General features: G+C 40.3%; 1 protein-coding gene across 5 annotated transcripts in view; it reads right to left on the bottom strand.

Annotated features, from left to right (window-relative positions):
• Positions 1-582: 582 nt before the first annotated feature.
• Positions 583-23,714, bottom strand: part of EPB41L3 (erythrocyte membrane protein band 4.1 like 3) — an 82,411-nt gene continuing 59,279 nt past the window's right edge. The window contains exons 11-21 of one of the 5 annotated variants that reach the window (XM_023754234.1): positions 19,526-19,579; positions 16,005-16,196; positions 9,592-9,666; positions 9,159-9,248; positions 7,679-8,191; positions 5,812-6,195; positions 4,910-5,041; positions 4,167-4,265; positions 3,512-3,592; positions 3,122-3,238; positions 583-1,695 (exon numbers count right to left, since the gene is read on the bottom strand). In XM_023754234.1, the coding sequence (XP_023610002.1) occupies positions 3,128-3,238; positions 3,512-3,592; positions 4,167-4,265; positions 4,910-5,041; positions 5,812-6,195; positions 7,679-8,191; positions 9,159-9,248; positions 9,592-9,666; positions 16,005-16,196; positions 19,526-19,579 (1,731 nt within the window). In that variant the 3' untranslated portion in view covers positions 583-1,695; positions 3,122-3,127. The remainder of the gene's footprint in view (positions 1,696-3,121; positions 3,239-3,511; positions 3,593-4,166; positions 4,266-4,909; positions 5,042-5,811; positions 6,196-7,678; positions 8,192-9,158; positions 9,249-9,591; positions 9,667-16,004; positions 16,197-19,525; positions 19,580-23,714) is intronic. The other 4 variants (XM_023754235.1, XM_023754236.1, XM_014456304.1 and 1 more) reach the window with 4 other exon arrangements.

The raw sequence follows: 23,714 nt of genomic DNA on the forward strand, positions 1-23,714 counted from the left end.
CACGATATTCATGCACGTGGTGGGGGGAGGGGTCCCTCAGCCCGGCCTGTGACCTCTCACAGTCCAGGAGCCCCATGATTGATCGCCCCAAAAGGTAGGCCCTGTCCACCCAGCTGGGGCATTGCCCCTGCAGAGGCAGGCCCAGGCTATTCACTGCAGCCTGCCAGTCAGTGGTCTGGGCCTCCCTCTTTGGGGCAATTGTGGAAGCCTCCGATTGATCGATCACCCCACTGGCCGGTGGCCTGGGCCTCCCTCTGCAGGGCGATCATGGGGTGATGGCTGGGCCCCCAACCAATCGCATCACACCCGCTTTGGCTGGCCTGGCACCAGTGCGTGTCATAGCGTGGTCATCTGGAAGGTCATTCTGCTGTTTGATTGATTTGCATATTATGCTTTTATTATTATAGATTTTGTTCCCCATCTCCAATACCTGAAATAGTCCACACACTATGTCATCATATGTACACTTTTTTATCATACAAAGACAGGCTAGCTCTACAATGCAGATGAATAAAGCCTCTGATGTTGTGCAAATGTTACCTCTGGGCTAAACACATACAATACTGAAACTGGTACAGAGAATGCATTTACCATTTTTATTTCACTATGCAGAAACATACATTCACCATGGGCTGAGTGATGCAATAGACAGTGTAATGGAGAATATATCTTTTTGAAGTCTATTTATAACTGAACAGTAAATAGCTTAATTACAGTGGAAATTCTGTACAGTTTAAGGCTTGGCTCTGAACTAGGTTGTAAATATGGACCAGATTTGGAAATAAAACAGTTTTTTAAATAAAAGAAGAAAAATCAATTAAAAAATATAAGAAAGCAGAAATGAAGATAGAAAAAAAAACAACAAACCACTCCAACAGTGAAATTTCAGAATATTGTGAACTAACAAAAATACATATTTTTCCCCAAATAATGACAATTTACATATTTAGGATCTGATAGGGAACTCTGGAAATCTTTTAAGATTGAACGCAGAGCAAAGTGGACGACAAGGAAGAAATCACATTAATATGCTAAAATCAGTACTACCTTATAATGAATTAAATTAGATACACAAAGCAGGACTGGAAGCATTAACTATCTCCAGAGGATCAGAGAGTCGTCACTGTTTATGGGTTAAGAGTAATAAAACCAGGTGAAACAAGTACAAGATTCAAGTGTTTACTGAGTGGACTCGGTTATTGGCACATCTAATCTGGGATAAACCTGACACAACGGACCTAGACAGCTTCTAGCGTTTTAGGGTAATCTTCATTTATCTGTAAACAAAAGATCTGTCACCTAGGAAACTGCAATTGTGTTTAGACTTTAATGATAATAAACTATAAAAGGCATGGATTGGTTATGTGTTACATGAGATCACGGTTTATATTGTTGGTTATGAACGTGCAGGTATAGCTGAAAACTTAGACACTTTGTGAAAATTAAAAATGCTGCTCTTTTGTAATTTTATCGTTGCTTCATGCAATTATCAGTTTAGTGCTGCTGATTCGGATTGCTTTATTATGGGGAGATCTCTCTGCCAGTGTCTTTAATTAACGGTCAAGGTTTGTTCTTCTGGATTGAAAGTTTCCACGGGCAGATACAAGTCAGTGGGGTTAGAAGAAAGAACTCCATATAGGCTCTGGTTTTCCTAATGGTTTGCATGACTGGATTCCTGTGCAGGCTAAGTTATTCCTGTAGAAAAGAGAGTTGGTCAGTTATGCATTTGAAAACACCTGAGATCAAGGTCAGAAGAAAAGTATCTTACAGGTTATTCAATGCTCTTTTTTTTAAAAGTATATTTTTATTGATCTTTAGAGAGAGAGGAAGAGAGATAGAAATATTGATGAGAGAGAAACATCATTGATTGGTTGCCTCCTGCATGCCCCACACTGGGGGTTGAGCTCGAAACACGGGCATGTGCCCTGACCATGAATTGAACCAGTGACCGCTTGGTTCCTGGGTTGATGCTCAACCATTGAGCCACACTAGCCAGGCTATTCAATGCTCTTTTTGATAAGATGTTGTAAAATACCAGTGTAAGTCACTGATATGCTTTGTCTTGAATAACTACAGCATCATCCAAGTGGCTAAAGCTCTGCGGAGAATCATTTTTTGCTTTCTATCTTCCAAATTACTATCTTTCAAGTTACTTAGTAACTTGAATCTGCGTGGTTTTTATGTTTTTCTTTAAGAGAGGCCTCTTGTCAATCTATGTTTCTTAAACCAAAGTCAGAGAACTAACTTCTTTCATTTATACATGTAAAACATTTAAGAGACTTTTATCACATAGCCAAGTGTGCAAGTAGCTCATCAGTTGCATTCAGCATTCAAAGCCCCCTAGGGTGCTGAGAGCCCCACAAATGCTTGCATGGCAGGTTAGTATGCATGACAAGTCTGCGCACACACAGAGGATGCTGTCTGCTTGTGAGGCCGGCCCGACAGCAGCTGGGAAGGCATGCGCTTCCTGGAGGAAAGCGGGACCACAGGACTGAATTTTCCTCCTCCTGAGACGCAATGCTCCACCAGGGGGCAAATCAACACAGAATACAGGAGACAGAAGACATCCAAAATGAAAGTCAGTGCTCAGGCTTCCAATGAAAAATAAACCAAAGCAAACAAAAGCATACACAGGCTATAACCAAACACAGTTGAAGAAAAAGCTTACAATGGGATAATGTTGCCATCAAAAGGACTAGGGAGTATATTTTATTTCCCTAGTATTTGGAACACACATATTGCACCTTTCAGAACAAAACTACCTTAGTTCTGAGCAGGTCACATGGCAAGTAAAATCAAACTTGGCCTTGCAGATTGGCTAATGAAACGAGTATAGGACAAGGACTAAAAGCAAACGCCAGCGAGATCTCGCAAGCAAGGACCCTGCTTTTCCTTTGTCCTCTAGCTGGCACTGTCTGCAAAGTCCTCTGGATGGAACCTCCAAATCTGAAACAAGCAGGCACCTGCCAAGCAGGTCTCCATCCTTTGGGTAACCAGCCAGCCCTGCAAATGCCAGTGAGAGAAAAAAGGAAAGGGTGGAGTCAGGCGAAGGATGAGGGGAAAGTGCCTCATGCCACATGCCAGCCGAGGCCAAGCCAAGTGAATCAGTGTCACCTCTTACCTGGGGTCAATCCTCTCCATCTTCCGGTGTGATCTCTGTCTCTTTATGGACCACTACTTTGGTTACTGACATGTCAGGGTGCTGCTCTTTGGCCTCTTTAATTGCCTGAGCCAGCGCCTATCCCCAAGAAATCACAGAAGGGCAAAGACAAAAAGGAGGTGGAACATGCATGATCAGTAGCAAGGTGGAGACTCATGAGCTAGATCTTTATACACAATTTACAAATGAGGTACAATGATTGCAAAAAGAATCGTACATTGTATATTGGAAAGTTAATTGAGAAAATTGTTTAGATTACATGCTGGACTGGAAGAATAGCACTGGGAAGAACAGGGCCAACCAGTGTTTTTCTGCCCTGCTGACAGGTATTGACCATCTTACACACACTACCTGGTCATGGTCGATGTCCGCATCGCCCGTGATGACTATTCGCTTCTCAATTCTCGTCTCTGAAATGCCTCCTTTCACAGTCTGGAAGGAAGAGACAACTGTTATGAATTTTCCTGCTTGGAGGAATAATCATTGTTCAATGGAGGAAATGGCAGAAGATGCTGACCCAGTTTTAAGTAACATCATCCTTTTTCCCCCTAATTTTCAATTACAGTTGACACAGGATGCTATGTCAGTTCCAGGTGTACAACATAGTGATTAGACATTTATATAGCTTATGAAGTTATGACCCCGATATGTCTAGTACCCATGTGGCACCATGCATAGTTATTACAGTATCGTCCGTTAAGAATTGAAAACAGAATTCTATGGCAGTTATTGTAAATTGTTAATTTCAGAAACAAGGATGGAATGGAATCCTTTGGATGTGGCTGGCCAGTGTTTCTGGAGCACCTATCATGTGCCAAGCATTAGTGTCAGGTAAGCAAAGATTACCAGACTGTATATTCCTGAACAGAACTAGCCCAGGAGGACAGATATACCATAAATATAGTAGTTGAGAAAGCTCCAATGCAGCTTTCCTGGCATACTGAGAGTCACATAACTATTTGCATATGCAGCCAAACCTAGAAAAAGTTCTGAGGGAAGGTCTTACTTTGGTGATGTGGGTGGTGGTCGTGGAACAGGTGGTTTCAGATGTGATCGTCTGTGCACTCATTAGCACGCCGGGCTCCAAATCAGCACTAGGATCAACCTAAGCAAGCAGAGAATAAGATATCACACTCAAATATTTACATTACCTCTCCAGATGTTTGCTTAGTTTAGAGCATTATGGTGACTTAGTCGTCTCCCATAATCACTGTGCACCTCAATCAGCAACTGGCAGCTGCCACTATGGGTAAAGACTGACCCAGACATGGCCAGAGTTCACCATCCTATATAATAAAAGCATAGTATGCAAACTGTCCCCTCGACTGGGAGTTGTACGGGAGTTCGACCAGGGTGCAGGGCCGGCAGGGGGAAGGGAGGGAGGCCCCGGCTGGCAGCTGCTAGGGACCCTACCAGTGTATAGTGCATTGGGCCTCTAGTCATTAATAAAACTGGGGCTTTAGAAATGAGAGCAGTGGCTGGTTGGGTTAATATTTTTCCTTATCGGTGGCTATAGAAATAGATGTCTGGGCCTTTTTCTACTATTTGAGATGTAGGAAGACTTATTTAAGGCGCCTGCTACCCCACAATCAGTACTAAAACAACATTATTGCATCACTCTTGACAGAGACAGTCTGGCTGCTGGTCCTCTGAGTCTCACAAATGGACAATCATGCAGTTGCACTTAAACACACTCAGCCATGAAAGGGATAAAACAGTGCCAGGGCTCCGATCTTCCCAGACTCTTACCTCTGAGGATTCGTATGTTATGGTTTTGGTTTCTGTGTGAACGACTGGCAGTTCCTTGGTAGAAATTTCGAGCGTTGCTCCTCCTGGCGACACACTGCCAAAACTGATGGTTTCTGTCTTCACGGTGGATGACTGCGCCAACAGGAAGTAGGGGAGTGGCCATTAGTTTGTACAAACACAGTTTTGGTTTTTTCCCTCCCCGCTTGGTGGATATATACAAGCACAGGTTATTGTGAAATAAATGTTTTCATAGTCCACCAGGTTAGGGAAGTTGGGAAGTGAGGCACACCACAGACACATGTCCAACAGTCTCCCAGAATTCCATGGCATCTTTATGTGGAATGTTCCAGGTAAAGGAAAACATTTTGAAGGAAATAAACTATTTTTCGTCCCCCTTCCTTGATCTCATAAACTAATCTTAATAAAAAAATCATAAAGTAGCCTTTTAAAAAATATGATCTTCTTAGAAAGAAGGAACAAGTAATAAGACATAACTCCCCTACTCCCAATACTTTAAGAATTACAAGGAAACAGGATAAAGAACCAAGTTCTGGTATTTGGCACCTGGACAAGCATGGTTTGTGGTCCTTCAGGATTACATTGATCAGAAATCAATTTATCAAATTTTCTAATATCCTGGCTGGACAGGCACTTCCCAGGTTTACTGCCAATTATAATAATTGCAGTGAGAGCAGAAACCACTTCCTGGAACTATATATTATTAAGAATCGTTACATATGTTTGCACGAGACCCATAATTGCCATGCATGACAGAAATAAGAGGAGAAAGAAAATGCACTTGAAAAAGAAAATTAAACTTAGCTTCATCTTTATGCTTAACTAAATTTCAAGGACTCAAATCAGTTTACTTTAGTGTTAAAAGTAAATGAACTACTAGTTACCTCAAAATGAGGTTTTTGTTCCAAAGTTTCAGAAACGTGGATTGTTGCACTCTGCTCCTCCTCTGGCTCATGGGAAGCAGTGGCCATTTCTTCCTGTTCCAGGACAGCTTTATCGGCAACCTCCCCTTTCTCCTCTTTAGCCCCCTCCGTCAGAGCAGAGCCCTCCTTCCCTTTAACGCTAGAAGCACCAGCAGATGCTGCCTGTGCTGCAGCATCTGCGTCATCTCCAGCCGCGTAAGAAGCATCCCCACTTGCATGCACATTCATCACACGTCTTTCCTCCACCACCACCGTTTCCTGAACAACCTTCTCCATGCTAAGTGGCTGTGGGGGCTGGGTTGTTTCTGTCTCGGTTTCGCTGGACTCTGTCTTGGTTTCTGTTTTCTGTATGGGGAAAGATTGTGTCAGTGCGACTTTCCATAAACCAAAGGTAAAACAACAACAACAAAAACCGACGCCACTCACCAAGATGCCTAAAGCCAGTGTGAAGTGCTTATAACCATAAACACTTTAGGAAATATAAATTAGCTTCATTCCTCCCACCAGAATCTTTGATGCCTGCCCTCTGCCCTGTCATACACATTAGAATCTGTGCTGCTACTTTGGGATACCCGCAAAAGAAAGAAAATGCAGTGCAAAACAAATTTAAATAATAAACCACCACCACCACCACCAAAACCCAAACAGAATAAAAAAGCTTTGCAGCAGCACATTCACATTGTTTTGGGTTGCTTTCTTGGACCTCATAGGAGACATAAAATGTTTTAAAAAAATGAATGCCATTAAAATTTCTCATCACCATTGCCTTTTGAGTATCTGAAGTATGTTCTTGTAATGGAACTAAATGCATATGACAGGCACGCCATGCAGGCACGACGGAGAAGAACTGAGGGCACCTCTGAGGTGTTTGAGGCAAAGCCCACTTGGATGCAACACACACACACACACACACACACAGCAAACAGGCATAAAGAAAGCAAGCAAGGCAAACAGGCAGAGTCAGAACACCAAGGAAGGAAGCAAAAGGCCACCTGAACCCAGCTCTGAGAAGAGGAGGTAACCCCTCCTATGAATTCTGTCGGCTTTCTCGCAGACTCTAATAAACTGAAGATTTCAGAGCCATCCATGAGCTTTTCACCAGAAGACTGCTTAGTCTGAGTGAACAAAGAAATGGAGAGTCAAGCACAGAGACAGGAACCTATACAGGCACACAGCGCATTCACAGCTGGTGAGACACAACTGGAGGCAGAGGAGAGAGGGAGGAGGGAGGAAGGAATCTACCAGAGACTCGGGGAACGGAAAAGAATGGGAAATAAAATAGCCAATCGAGGTGACCATGAGCTCTTGTTGGGTAAAGCAGAGAGAGTTATTAGGATTAGGGAGGCGCTGGTTTAAGCGGATCATTTTTTTCCCTTCATTGCAAGCCACAGCAGCACTATCGCATCTCGGGCACGGGGAGCTGGAAGTAAAACGAAAAGTGTTTTAATGCTCGCTGGACTGCGGTACTGACTGAACCATGAACAAAAGTAAAAAGCTTGGGTTGGCTGCTCTAAACGTAAAGCCAAACAGCAAGATAAACGGAAAGGTTCAGGGTGGAAGGGCGCTGCCTCAGAAAGGTCATGCTGGCATCGGGGGCGGTGGCCGAACGAAAGGCACTGGTTACCACGACTCGGGAGGCAGCCGACTCGGTAAGGTAATGGGCAGTGGTGACGCTGAAGGCCGGCTCCTGGGAGTACCTCCACTCGGACAGGCTCTTCCTTCGGGGTCCAAAGAGCCCCACTTTCAAGGCCTCCCCCTCCTGGGCGTGCTCAGCTTGGCTCCACCGCACGCTCTCCAGGCCCACGTGCAGAGCATCCCCGCCCAGCACCTGAGCCTTCCTGGGTTCTTCTTCCTCGGGACTCTGCCGCCGGGACTCGGCCTCCTTGATGGGAGCCAGGGACTCCGACAACCTCCGCTTCGGAGTGTGGCCCTCGGGTCCTCGCTTGGACTTCTCATCAGCGATGGCTTCCAGGACCTCGTACTCTGTCATGACGGGGGTGACCTTCCTGGGCTCCATTTTCTGAAACACTTCAAGACCCGAGGGCTGCACTCCCTTCTCTCCCTCCTTAGCTTTCTCTGTCATAGTCACGATTTTTCCGGATACGGTATCATAGGACTTTCCTAGAGCGTATATCTTCTGTTTGCTTTCTTCTTTCAATTGTATTTCCTGGGCCAAGTCGTCGAAGCTCTGCATTTCAATGGTACTAGAGCGTAACATGTCAGCGGGGATGTCACCAGTTCTACTGCTCATGGTCACCACCTTGTAAGTCACAATCTTTTTCAAATCGCCATCAACTACCTCAGTAGGTATTTTGTCTACAAAAACCCAATCCTCTGTGCCCTATATTTGAAATATAAAAGCTAAATTAGAAACGCTGATGGCATCTCATTTCTAAAACAAGAATCCTTTACGAAAATCAGGACAAGAGCTACACTCATGTGACTGCACCGGCTGGTGCCATCTAATAATTATCGCTGCAATCGCTTCTCATCTGAAATTTATAAGCTCTAACCCTCAATTCAGAAGACAGTCTGCATGTGGAGCTGCAGTGTCAGATTTCTTTAAATAGAAACATACTTTGGTGGTGAGATATATCTGATCGTATGTTAAACATCTATAGTATTCTATATTTTAACCTTAAATACTATAATCTTAAGGTGGTTGTACAAGTTATTTAGCTTTACTTGTGTTGACACAAAAAGCCAGTTTTCCAAATGAAACATAACAGTGTATTCAGACCTGTTCTCAAAACGAACTTGCCAGCATTCCACAAGTTTCTGGGGATATGCTTGCATGTTTGTAAGTTATACTTCCTTATTTAGGAGATCAAATCCATTATACCACTTATTATCCAATAACTATTGCATGTGCCCGTGTTCAAGGCATTAGAAGGAACGATTTCCCACTGTTGGGACATGGTAGGAGCCTCTTACAAACAGGTGACAGTGGCCTGTACAGTGTTCCAATCTTATTTGCAACTGATGTTCATCGTCTCAGTACTTCCTTTGCCACCTTCCTACTGCCAGTGCCAGTAAGGCAGAAGAAATGAAAGTTAAGACATGTTTGCATTTGGGAAGCCTCACAGGATGGGACCAGGCAGCTGACTAGTCTAACAGGTTCCAGAAAGAAGACAAATCAAGGAGCATATAAGCACCTTGGTTTACATTTTAAATTGGAATGTTTTCTACTTGCATACTTATCACTGCCTGCAAACTTGAATCCAGAAATATGTGTGCCTTAGGAAAAAAGAAGTGCAGAGTCATCAACTTGTTGGTGCTGGATTAAAGGAAATGAAGTGAAAAATAACCTCTAGGGTCGATGGGACCGTTTTCTGGAAAATGATTTGCTGAGAGGTAACCACAGAGTCTCCTTCCCGCATTCTCTGTATCACACTTGGCTAGTGGGAAAACCAATAGAAATTCAGAACTTTCAAAGCCATCCAGATTAGTATCACACGAAGGGTAAAACAAATGGTGAAGAGTTCCAATAATTAGAAAAGCCCACACACAGACATAACCACTTAGGAGCAAAAGCCATAAAGAAATGATGGCTAACTGGTAACTACAAGGGTGAGAAAATTCATTTTCCCCTCCCCAGAAGCGAAGCAAAAATGATATATACCTACCTTAGTTTTCAGCAAGGTAAATTTTAAAAAGAAAACAAAACTAAAGACATTTTAATAACACTGCAGTCTGAAGAGCAATACCCTTTCGGAAAATTCTTTTATGTTTGTTTTTTACCTGAGACTCAAGGAATGAAGAGCTTCCCTGCTGCAAAAATATAACCTTTTCAGAAATCTCTCTTTCTTCTTTGGTCTGTTTGAATAAAGGGGGTTGGGTTGGAGAAGAGGAAGCAGACAGTTCCCAAAAAGGCAAGTTAGGAGAGAGTTCTTTTATTGTGCTATACATATAACAGTCATTCTTTTATTTATTTATTTTTCTGTAAAAAGCAAATTATTGTCTATTAATTTGAAAAATGGTCTGAAACTATCTCAAAGTTGAATAGTTATTTCCAAAAAGTAAGAGATAATTTTCCTAAATTCTGGTGTTTGTATGACTCAAACACTCTTATTTCTACAAACACAGGACATGCAAGAGCAATAAAAAGAGTGCCCAGCCTCGAACAGTGTCTCTATGTCAGTCATCGGCACACCGCCAGTGAGTGAGTATGAAAAGAAAATGTTAAGACTTAAAAACATTAAGGTGAGAGTAATCTCGATTCTATTTCTAATACTTGATTGTATTCCCATGTAAGTGCTGCTACATAAAGAGTCAAGAAACACACATGGGTCACTGCATTAGCTACTGATGCGAATAAACCCGGGTCTATCTAGATCGACTTGTTTATTGTTCCACAAATAAACATAAAATATACTCAAGGTAGTAGCTTTATTTGAATTTTCATAACATGGTGAAGACTTCTAAAGAGTCAATTTGAAAATATTTTGGTGAATAATTTATTTCAAATCGTGCTTATCTTTATCATATCAAATTAAGAAACGTTCAAGTAAATAAGTCATGTTAGAACTAGCTTTTATCTTCTTGTTATTCCTTTCTCTAGTATTAAAAAGGAATAATTTAAGTGGCTATACATTGACTACTGACCCTATCTGTGCACAGCATGCAACTCCATACAACAGTGACAGAAAGGAAGGCAAATTTAAAAATAACAAAGTTCAAAGTTTCTAGAAGAATGGAGCTTTCAAAATAAATTCTATTGTTGTAAACAATATAATTTTATGAGAGCTATTTAGTGAGAAACAAGTAAGACATTTTTGAAGGAAAAATAAAATCCCTGTCCTGCCCCATTTTGGAGAAAGGTATTGGAAGAGACAAAACGTACCATGTGCAATCATTAAATGTGGATTTTTGTTTGGTTTACTTTCAATCATAGCCTCTTTTTCAAATAGGAATAAGAAACAGGAAATAAAGGTCAAAATTATAGGTATTTTTCAGAATACCACTGCTAGGCCTCTAATTATAATCACTGAACTATTTTTTTCCTAAAATGAAAGCTTAAAAAAACAAAATCAGCAGGAAAACAGTGGTAGTCAGCATATCCTGTTATCTGACATCAATTCATTTCCAAAAGGTCCGTGTTTATAACTGAAAATGTCCACACTGTCTGCACTCAGAACTGGGTATGTCCAGTTGCAGAAAAGGGTAACAAAGGGGACAGATATTAAAATTAAACCCTATAATGGTCAACCCCAATCCAGTTAGTTCAGCTAACAGAGAAGAGGTACTGACAAAGAAAAGTTGATAATAAGGACACTTACTAATGTAACGGTTTAGAACAGAATTAGATGTATCCATTTTGTTGAGTGACCTAAAAGTTCATCTCTGAAACATGACTGGGAACCAAGGCCCGATGCTGGCATGCAAAATTCAGAGGTGCACTCGCTCTTGGGGGAATCAAGGGTGTCCTACAGAGCTGGGCCAGGGGTTTTCAAACTGAGCTGTGCATTAGAATTATGTGGCCAGCTTTTAAATAAGAGTTGATGTGTGGGGTGCACATCAGTATTTAAAAATTTCCCATAGTTAATTGTAATATGTACCAAGGCCTGGATGAAAAAATCAAAGAAGTCGGATTCAGAAGATGGAGATAATTATTCTTCTTCTTTTTTTAAAATATATTTTATTGATTTTTTACAGAGAGGAAGGGAGAGGGATAGAGAGCTAGAAACATCGATGAGAGAGAAACATCGATCAGCTGCCTCCTGCACACTCCCCACTGGGGATGTGCCTGCAACCAAGGTACATGCCCTTGACCGGAATTGAACCCGGGACCCTTGAGTCCGCAGGCCGACACTCTATCCACTGAGCCAAACCGGTTTGGGCGGAGATAATTCTTCTTAATCATAAATAGATGATCCCTGGTGAATGGTTTTTTTTTGGTCCAATTTGAGGTCCATCTAAGACCCGAATAGCAAAAGGAGAGCTGGACTAGAAAGCAGACAAATGAACAAATAGAATCGATTCCAATTATTCATGGTAGTTAGGTTCTACAAAGTCGCTATGAACAATAAACTGGTGAATGCTGAAACACTGCCCCATTGGGGATATACAGGATTAGGTTCCTGTGAGCCTCTGGTCATTATCAATACATAATCTGTTTTGTATGTATTTCTGTTTAAAGTCCCTTATATTTAACATAAATTGTTGATCCACATCAACATGGAACTCAGAGTCAACAACACTCTTATTCCTGAATGAGGCTCATCTAACACATGTAGCTTCCCATAAGGCACACTGCTGAATGTTAGACAGCACTTTAGTCCTATGCCTGGGGGCCATTTTAAACAGAAAAATCACCAGCAAAAACACAAAAAAGCAATAATGTGGCACTAAACAGGCCATGAAAAGGACACTTGTTTACAGTGTGAGAGCTGAACCAAGAAAGCAGAACCCTGCCTTTCAGCCTCAGCTGGGAACGTATACATTGAGCCACTCAAGGTTTTCACCACTCAGCCTGTCTGCCAAGGACCATGGAACCACTGCTAATACTGACATTGGGGTTACAATAAATTTTAGTGAAGAAGCAAATGTGCAAATATGGAGTGTGAATGAGGAGGATTCACTGTACTAAGCTCACATACTTGCAAAACCAGCCACATTAAAAAAGAGAATATTGGCGCTGTGTAAGTGCTAATGGGTACTGCCTATTGGGTGGAATTTGGAAACTTTTAAAATTCAAGTAACCATAAGGGAACATACCTCTAATGTGGACAAAGCCAAGGTGCATCATAGAAGACTGTCATGGAAAATATGTGTGAACAGAAGACATACCTGGAATTCTTCACATACCACACACCTACCTTTCCTATGTTCTATGAACCCTGTATGTGGTTTGTCAATTTTCCAAACTTAATAAGGACTGATATTATCTGCTGTTTTGGGGCATATCCTTGCTAATAATGCAAATGTTTTAAACTTGAAACTACTGACAATAAAATTCTCATTTTATAGTAAACATATGTAATATGCTTAGAATATCATCACTATTACTAGCTTATTACTTGTATTTTTAACTCTGAATTTTCTTTTAATCATAAATTGGTAGCATCTTATAAAAATATATTTACTGCTCTGGCAAGGTAGCTCAGTTGTTGGAGCGTCGCCCCATACACCAAAAAGGTTGTGGGTTCAATTCCCGGTCAGGGCACATACCTACGTTGTGGGTTGGATCCCTGGTCAGGGCACGTATGGGAGGCAACCGATCCATGTTTCTCTCTCTCTCTTTTTTTCTTCCTTTCTTTAAAAAGAATCAATGAAAACATCCTCAAAAAAAAAATACTTAGGCGTCAAACACACCATAGATAAACAAAAAAGATGGTCACATTAAAAACCAGCCCTAATTAGATTCCACAACATTTTATTACCTAGATTACAAAAAAAATAACTAAGCTTGGGGTCATTGAATCAGGGTTTCTTCAACCTTTCACACAAACAGTATTTGGCCCTTGTTTAAAATTAAATTATTTTAGGACTTCTTTCTAAACTGGTCCATTACTGTTTACTTAGATTTAAAAAGGGACACATGAGTCCTAGCTGGTTTGGCTCAGCAGATAGAGTGTCGGCCTGTGGACCTAAGGGTCCCGGGTTCGATTCCAGTCAAGGGCACATGCCTGGGTTGTGGGCTCAATCTCCAGTAGGAGGCATGCAGGAGGCAGCTGATCAATGATTCTCTCATCACTGATGTTTCTTTCTCCTCCTTCCTCTCTGAAATCAATATATATATATACATATTTTTTTAAAATAAAAAGGGATACATGAAATAATAGGATGATATAAAACTAGTAATTTACTTAGAAAAATACCTCCCTTCTAAAATGAAAATCTTTTGGGTATGTGTTTGTAAATGAATATGCTTTGCATGTAGCTTGCTGGGAGGAGAAAAGTTATCTTTTGCACTTTTCACAAACCATAACAAAAGCCAGGGCCATAATTTAGAAACTGTCAAGAATTTAGAGCATACAAACTTTTTGGATTGTCCTTACGGCCCTCAAATGGAATATAAACTTGGATGCCATGAAGGGGCCTGGACAGCGTTAGAAGGCAGCCCCTAGGCTACTCTGCCCAGCCCCAAGGTCAAGGAAAATACGCAGAGCTCTGACCCGCCCTGAAAGGACCTCTTCCTCTGGGACCTGAAGCTCCTTAGGGCTGCTCTTTGATAACCAGGGTTAATCAGCCTTGCTTTTAAGTTTTTTTTCAGGTCTAGCCAAGTCTTTCTATAATTTTCTTTTTGTGGTGGTGCTGGACCCTGGGGTAGAGCCTCTGCTTAACAGCTTAGGAGACCCTAAAAGCAGACCAGCCCATTGTCTTCTCCAGTCTAAATAACCAAACTGCTCACCCCTCTGCAGAGGCCATGTTTCCATCCTTTAATTATAAAGAAAAATCCTTTCTTGGGCTCACTGCAGCTTGTCTGTGCTAACACAGAAAAGGCAGCACTATCCAGGGAAAGTTCACTATGTTCAAAGTATCACCTTTTCAAGTTATTAATGATTTTTGGTTCATCAATGTCATTCTCTACGAATAAGATGATTTAGTAAGTGAAACACATTTTTTACTAGTCTGATGGCCTAGCTCTGTCAAGTCCCTTGTTTATTAGCACCAACCTTTAACTTCTCTACGCGTCCACCTAAGCTTCATTCAAAGTGGCTACCACCTACCATGTCCCTTACTAAGTGACCATAAGGAGGCATGGGTTTTTTGGTTTCAGTTTTGGTGGCTATTTATTTTTTGTGTTTGTAACTTAATGCAGTGTCTGCCATCCTCAGAGCCAAAATGATCTTCCTTATTCCCAACAGAGATAGTAGATATACAGTAAGTCAAATCTGACCAATTACAATGAAATTTTATGCAATGATAATTAACAAGCGATATTCTTACTAATGCAGGGTCTACAACATTTAAATCAATTGGAATGAGACATTTCATCTTTTGAAACTCAAATAATCTGATGGAAATTGGTGTTTAATGGCAAAGGAATACTTTGGTAATAGTACTTTCCATTTATTCTGCATAAAAGGGCCCTTTTCAAAGTAATTCAAATAGAGAAATGCCTCGTCAGTGTTTAGCTGGATTTGGAATTGTCATGAAGATAGTATAGTGATTGTGGTCACTTTTGATAAATAGCTCTTAAAGGAAGTCTTAAAAATGACCAAAATGAGTTTAATTACATTTTTTTTTTTCCACTGCAAAGACCTAAGCATTGACTACTGTTAAAGAAATTTTCTCCCATAAAGGCCTAAGTTTTAATTTTCTTCTGTTCTGTTTCAGCTTCCTGAACAAATGTCTCACAATAATGGAGTCTTGATAAGAAATTAATCAATATGATGCGAGAAAGACGCAGTTTTAAAAAACTACTTTTTTTGAAAGACAGATAAAGCAAGATGATGTCTAATAGTCGACAGATTAGCTATTCGAGGGCCCACAATGGGAGCACCAAGTCACTCGCACCAGCTGGATCCTCCCTACACTCTGGCTGTAATTTATACAGAGCTTTCCTATATGGAAGAGTCTCACTTGAAAACATATTCTGGCCTTACTTTCCTTATTGAAAATAAAAACTGGTTATAAATTTGTTAAAATAGCAGTCATATGTATAAAAATCAGTTATAAATAAAAATAAAATACTGCTCATACCTGTAAAAGGCTGGTACAGTATTCCCAGAATAAAGTATGTCCTGAAATTCTATCAACTTCAGGTTACCATTTAGTCAAACATTAGACAACCTCCATAGGCCTTATCTTGCAATTAATGAGAAGCATTCATGAGTTTTCAGGGCATTTCTTAATGCAGCAGAAGCAGCATATTCAGAAAAAGTGTCAGTTCTTTGATAGTAGCTAATTTTCTCCCAGATGTGAAATCTAGGTTTAATGGGATAGGCGGACATGCATTATAATTCCCCGTGGCTCCTTGTTTACTCTTAAGCACCATCTGATGTGACCAACTTGCTCCTTAGCCACCTCATCATTTTATTTTTCAGCTTTTCTTTGGAGCACTGAATATGGCAGCTCAGGTTACACACAGATAAGTGGTGAGATTCTCTACTCAGAAGCTTGCCAAATCCTTTCCCCAGGTGCAGACCCTGTGGAGAAGCGAGTCTAGTGAACAGAAGACAATTGCAACCAACAGCCTGAATACCGACCTCTTCAGGGACAAGTGGTTCTATCATGGGTGCATCTTCCTGCCTGGCGGCTAGTCGCACTGGGGAGGTAGAAAGCCTTTTTTCCCATTCATTCATGATGGCAGTGTCTGTGGAGGTTTCTAAAAAGGTTCTTTTCAGCTCACTAATATTGGTCTGATGTTTCATCAGGTCATCTTGAGTTTTATCTAGCTCCTATATTCAGAACATAAAGAATCCAACAGTCAACATTTTACATTTATTTTCCTCTTTCCTCTCTCTTTTTTTTAAAAAAAGTAATGTCCATTTCATTAGTAGTCAAAACAAAGGTTTTGATCACAGCTCATGACACTACCACAAACACTCTGGTGAAAATGTGATATTGCCAAGGAAAAGAGAGGAAAAAATAATCTAGGTCACACAAGCATAAAAATCAAGAGTTTAAAATGGTAAACTTTAAAGCATATAATTCACATGTAACCAGAGAGAATTAAAATAAATACACACACAGGAAAAGAGAGAGGAAGGAAATCAGAGAAAGGTGAGAAGTCATCCCCACTTGTTCACAGGTGAGAGCACACAGTTCATGCACCATGGTATGAGCCCACAGGTAGACCACGGAAAGAACTCAACACACATGAACATGCACTGGTATATACTCATACCAACCTCTAACATAAGATTACTATGTTTGACATACACATTTTCACCCTTTATTCGATTAATCAGACTATTCTGAAAAAAGTGGAGAAGAAAGGGAAAGGTAAGGGACATGGTAGTCACTGGAACAAATGTCACCCTCCCACTGCATCAACTACACGGCAACCGGCTACGGAGCATGCTGGGAGACTGGAACACCACAGATGGACAATGGCTTACACACACTGGGTTTTGCTATTGTTTTATTTTTCATTGTCTACCTGTGCCTTGAGCTCTGCATCTTCCTCCTGGTCCGACTGCCAGCATCAGGAAAGAGCGGGAAACAAAGTCTTACCATGCAAGTGACTCTGAGACTGAGGAACCACGGTCTATATAAACTTGCTTAAAAGGAGGCACTAGTTTGCTCTTGCTTACAAATGCTATTTCTTCTTTGCAAACCACAACATTCCCACACACAAATGACAAGCTTAAAAAGAAAAGAGGAGTAAAAGATTCCTTGCTCAGTGGGTTTTTGCCACTTTAACCTGCAGACTTGTAAGTGTAATGTGTGCACACCTACGCTTGGGAGGTGACAGCAAGGGCTCGGCGGGCTGTCCTTAATGGACATTAGAAATGGTTCAGGAAATGTAGGGAGCCCCCTTAAAATTCAAATTCATGAGAATGGCTATGATTTCCCAATAATGAGAGCTTTTTGTAGTGTATGAATCCTCATCATAATTCTAAGAGGTTAGCTATTATTATCCCCAATGTAGGCCAGAGAACTGAGGCTCAAAAAATTTAACACAGAGGTTCTCACATTTAAAAACTCCTTGAAACCTGTAATTTCTTGAACTCGTGTACTTAAAAAACCAATTTGGGAGGGAAGAAGAAAGATATGGGGTAAATAAAATTTTTATAAAAATCAACTACCATCAACAATTACCTTTAAAATCAACAATTACCTTTAAAAACACTATTTTTGAGTTTTTAAAAAAATACAAAAAAATTACCTAAATGCCACTCTGTTATCCTTTCTCCCTCAACCCTTCTCATTTCAAGGACGTGTCTAATCCTTGGGCAGGTATCTGAGTACGAAAAACTAGGTAAGTAGGCCAAGCCACAGTCACCCAGGCCTGTGCTACAGAGGAGGCCCAGAGTAAAGCCACACGCGAGAAGCCAATGCTTGAGCAGGTGGCCATAAGCAAGTCAGTCTATCTGGGTCCAGGTTTCCTTATCTGCCAAAGGGGTCAAGACTGCCTACCCAGCATGCCCCACCCTGCACTACTTTTATGCTGGTTTCTGAAAGAAAAGGAAAATGTTTAAAAAGTGTTAGAGAGTGCACAGGTAACCCTAACACAGTGTGAGTGATGTGCTAATTCTTAAGTATGTGGCAGGTTCACAGCTCTTCACTTATTTTTAAGCCTAACAAGCTACCTGTTACATGTATTGAGTTTTGTGCTTCAGATGTTATACAACAAAATGTTAACTGCTATATAAACTTTAAAGTAGTATTAAAATATTGTTCACTTGTAGCACTTAAGATTACAGTGAAATTTATTAAATATATTCATATGCAGCTATATGTAACTACTAATTCTTATAACATAACATGCACTGGTTATATTTTGCCATAGAAAATTATTAACTTTTAATAAATTTACATGATTGCTTAAAAGGATATGAAAAATACTTTTACAATATTATTTTTAACTTAAAAAAATTACGATTTCCAAGCTTTGAATTGAAGCCTGGCATTTCCGAAGGAAGACACTTAATAAAATTCCACTTTGAAATGTTTTTCTGAAGATATTTTCAATAAAATGATTTATAGATACTACTTACAATATTTAGTTCTTCCTAAATACCCAACTAGGTATTATAATATTAAATGCTGTAAAAAGGCAACCTAAAGAAAAAATTATTGCAAAGTAAAAAATAAATTCTGCTAGCACTTTAGAAAATGAACATCTTGACTCCCATTACTATAGATAAATACTGGTTTTACAGAAATTTTAATTATTAACTGGTAGAGAAGATTTGAAAAACAACATAAGCTACACACATACATACATACACACACACATATTTAATGTACCCTAAAAATTTAATAAAGGATACATAATAGCATAGTATTCCTTCTATCACTGTTCCATCTGACCACATTTTTTTCAATAAAGTATGAAGTTATTTAATTTCTCTTCCTAGACAATTCATTTATTTTGAGTGACCTGTGCTACCTCTAGTCTACAAAAATGAGTTAAAAGAAGTATTATTATTTGAACAAGTATACTTGACCATTTGGAACTTAAATATATTTCTGTAACCATCAACAAGCTAATTAAATTAATTGTGATGCTCCTCCCCATTCATCATAGCTGTGATACATAAACAGCCTTTCATTTGGGATAGGGCAGTGGTCGGCAAACTGCGGCTCGTGAGCCACATGTGGCTCTTCCACAAAATACCGACTTCTGCGCATGGGCCACGAAGTTTCAATCGCACTGTACGTGCGCGCCCGCTCGTGGTATTTTGTGGAAGAGCCACACTCAAGGGGCCAAAGAGCCACATGCGGCTCTCGAGCCACAGTTTGCCGGCCACTGGGATAGGGGACTATATGAAAAATAAGCATTATCAGTGTAGCCAAATGATTCTCAAAATGTGGTCCTAACTAAAATGGACAGAATCAACAACTTCCGGGGACTCCTTAGAAATACAAATTCTCCATCCAGGCCCCAGACCTTCTTAATGAGAAACATGAAATGGGATTCTACAGAGTTTGGAACCACTAGTCTAGGCCTTATAAAATATTTAACTCCTATTGCTATGGTTAGAATTTCTCTCCATTCTAAAAGCTAATATGCAAAGTTCCTAAAGGCAGAGCCACCACCCTCAGCGATTATACCAACCTCAGTGGCAGTGGTTTCCCCATCGGCCGCGGTGTCCGTGCGCTCACTGTCCGTCTATTGACCAGAGAAGTGATCGGGTTCCAGGAGGAAGGCAGGAAGAGAAAACAAACCCGTCTGGTTAAATGGGGCATGGCACAGGCCAAGCAGTCCACTCTCTTTCTCTGTGATCCGAATCAAACTACCTTCCCACGAGAATGCAGGGTCAAGCAAAAGCAAAAGCAAGGCCAGAGCTAGGTTTCACCAGCAGAGCCACTCAGAGGAAGACCAGAGGCACACAGCCTGCGGGAACCGCAGACACTACAGTAGCCAAGCTGACCTGTCTGGTTTTATGTTTTGGGAAAACCAATTTGTCATCCCCCCCCCCAGCTTTAACTAAAACCCAAGAAAGATCCCCTAAATATACTTAATGCAAAATACTTAATGCAAATTTGATGTTTATATAGTTTTTTTTTAAATTCTAGTAATATTTCAGACATTTGAAAGGTAAATTAAAATGGAAATTTAAATAAAAAGCTACTATAACAGTCACTGGACTTTCAGCCCCTCATTTATACCGTTTTGATCATTTACATCCATTTGTGACCACCAGGCCATCTGCATTACTTAGTAATTATAAAAAGCACATGCCAGTGACTCACAGGCACATGTTTTATATATATGAAAAAAATGTAACTTAATTTTCAATTAGCTTTGCTAACTAGGTATTTTTAAAGACTATATCCTGTGTTTATTTTGCCTCACCCTCCAACATAAAGAGGTATATCTACTGAAATATCGTGTTTCAAAAATTCCCATTCAAATGAAGCAATAATAATGTCTCTCTCATATCCATGTTTCTCTCTCTCTGCCCTCCCTCCCTTCCTTCCACTCGCTCTAAAGCAGGGTGGGGAACCTTTTTTCTGCCATGGGTCATCTGGATATTTATAACATCATTCGCTTAATATAATTCACTTAATATAAATTTATGTTGCTATAAAAAAAAGCTCCTAGATTTATTGAATTTCAAGTCCTGCCTGCAGTTGCCTTGGCAGGGCCACACCAAATGATTTGTTGGGCCTTATGCAGCCCACAGGCTGGACGGTCCCCACCCCAGCTCTAAAGAAATCAATGGAAAGAATATCCTCAGGTGAGAATTAACAACAGCATAATAATAATTTTTTAAAATTAGAGAAATATCTACTTGGAAACGAATAAAACAAAGCACAGCATTGTCAGGGCCCATGTTTTTAGGGAAGAATTATACTAGAAATTTCAGAACTGGTTTTTAATCTGTTTCAGAGGTTTATGATTTAAAACAAAAACTAGTTTCTCTGGCGGGGAATAGTATAGCCATCGAAACAGAAATATCTAAATGCCCTAATATTAACGGACTTTTCTTCCATAAATACCAGCTAAGCATTATTAAATTCCCTTGAGCAAAGATGTGTGATTAATATTTTGAAAACAAAAATCAAAGCTCTAAGGTTGTGAATCTGCCTCTTAAGACACTCCCAAGAGTGTTAGGAAGGGACAGTGGGAAAGTTGTTTATGCTCACATAACTCTTGCTAGGTTGATTTCTTGGCACTGACTCAAACTTTCATTTTACATATTCCTAAAAGAAAAGGAGTTGGTATTTGTGCAATGGTACACCCGAGGTCGCCATTCTGGCCACTTGCTAGCATGTTTAAGTGGAAAATAATTTTCAGTAGGTTGGTAAAGAAAGTGTGTTGATACCTTTTCATGACCTGACCAACTTGGCAACATGTGGGGTGGGTGGCTATTAATTTTCTTGGGTGATTATTGCTAAGATATTACAATGCTTCACCCACTGACAATCTAGAGAAAGGTCAGTCTGAATTAAAAAGAGAGACAGGGTTTGAAATAATTCAAAATCTTAAAACTTTCAAGAACAAATAAGAATGACTTGTGCTCAGTGTGCTAATTGTACCAAAGATTTTAAAAGTTCTTGAAAGTATTTCTCCTCCCACATATTATTTCCCTATGACTTTAAAATTTATATCAAGGACTTTGCAAGCATCTTGGCTTTAGGTTACAGTCCTGGTGAAGTGTGAGGGGCCTGATCAGACTGACATGAGCTAAAATCCTCGCTAGTCAAATCTGTGACACATTGGGCACATTTTATGTTTTAATCCCAATTTCCTTCTAGTAAAATGGTGGAAATAACCCTAACCAGATCAAGAAATGGATACTCAGTGCTTTATATGTCTGACACACACAGAACTAAGAAAACCTATAATAATTGTAATATATTGATGCTAATATAACATAATTATTACTGTTAATTTAAAATGTTAAAATTAAGTGGTCATTTTTTTCCTCCAGATTTGATTTTTATCTTTTTGTTTTTTGCATTATCAAAAAAATTCCTCAGAAATTCATATGTAACTACATTTTATGGTATGGTGAGCTAAATTCATCTTGTTTCTTAAAAGACAATTTGATATACCGCCCCTTCTTATTTGACCACTCTGAAAGTACAAAAGAAAGATAGTATTGGCCAACAGCTTTATGTTTGAAATGATTAAGCATTTCTACATTGGATTTCACTCTGGAGAAAGGCTGGAACTAATTAAGCCAGCACAACAGGTGAAACATGAAAGCAGTGATGATAAAATATTTAAAAAGAATTATGGCCATTAGTGATTTTGCAAAATCAAAGTCACAGAGCTGAACTGTATGTTACGAAGTCACCCAGTGTAGCTGCCAAAGTGCTTGAGGCCTGGAGAATGAAACAGGCCATGTAAACAAATGTCTATTTTTTTTTTAACTGAATGACCTACATATGAGTTCTCTAGCTTGGCTGGAACTAGAGAGCACAGCTCTGAACACTTGGTGTTAAGAGACGACACTGAACAGATGGCCAAATATGAAGTGTCAGGAGAGCTGCCACGGCTGACCGAGGCTGCAGAGGGGGGCTCGGGAGACGGCAGCGGCCAGGGCTGGTTCATGGTCCGAGAGATTTTCAATAACAAGGAGAGTCCCGTACTGGGAAGCTCCAGTCCCATGGTCACCAGCTTGCAGGGAGTACTGCTGTGATTTGTTTTGTCGACGTAATGCAGACATGCCCAAGTTTAACATGAGTTCTCATGCATTGATTACAACAAGATGTATACCCTGGATTAGGCACAAGATCTGTGTGGTTTGCTACACGTAAGTTCAGTTATTTAGAATTCAGAAAGCATAAAATGGCAATCTTTTTGCTTTATGCTAGCCTGATGACTAACTCCATTGCTAAAGGAAAAATGTATGTCCAGGTTGGAAACAAGCTATATAGTCTTTATAGATAAAACTGTGTTCTTGACTGCTGTAGGTTCTAGTCTTATATTATTTGATAATATGGCCACTGTGAGAAAGAGTGCTATTAAAGCCTAAGATTTAAACTAGTTTTCTCTGAAAAGTATTTTTCAAGTATGAAAATAGTTACATAGATCTAACCTAAGTCATATGTGACCCAGGATCCTTGAAAAGGGCTCTTAGGCAAGTATCAAACTGAAAAGCTTAAACTTTTATTTCAAACATCTGTGAAACCATTCCCATTTTTTCCCCTTCTGCTGAAAAGAAATGGTCATAATACCACTAAATATAGATACTTACACACCCTGGCAATACTATATACTCACAGGTGCAGCTCACGTGATTTCTAGCTGAGCAAAAACTGAAAAGACTTTTTCTTATTATAATGTGGCTTTGACTTTGTAAATTTTTTAAATGCTAAGAGTAATGGGCTTGTCTCCTGCCGCAAAACCCTTCTTTTGTGGGAATAGAAGAGCTGAGGGGCCCGGGGGAGCAGTGGGCAGGAGGGCAGGTGACAGCCAGGTGCCTCTGCGGGCAGCTTCTATTCCTTTTCCCTGCTCTCTATGTGAAGCCTGTAGAAAGGGAAACCGCTGGGCTGTTCATACCGCTATGGGGAAAGGAGAGCAATTAAGAGGAAAGGCTGTTGGTGACAACATCAGCTCACCCAATGGCTTGGATGAGGGACAGGAAACAGACAGGCAGCAGGGCTTCGTGGATGGAGGCTGAAGGCTCAAGTCCTTTCCCCACTGAACAACTGCCTGGCTGGAAGCCATAGAGGCCCATCCAACGTCCCTGGCCTTTCCAGACTGTCTGAATGCATGTGGGGTTTTTGACTCATGTTGGATTTTAAAGAAATCATCCAGTGTATACGTTGGCATTGCTAGTGCTGATGAA

Source organism: Myotis lucifugus, unplaced genomic scaffold (genome assembly GCF_000147115.1).
Source record: "Myotis lucifugus unplaced genomic scaffold, Myoluc2.0 scaffold_58, whole genome shotgun sequence".
NCBI classification, from domain to species: domain Eukaryota; kingdom Metazoa; phylum Chordata; class Mammalia; order Chiroptera; family Vespertilionidae; genus Myotis; species Myotis lucifugus.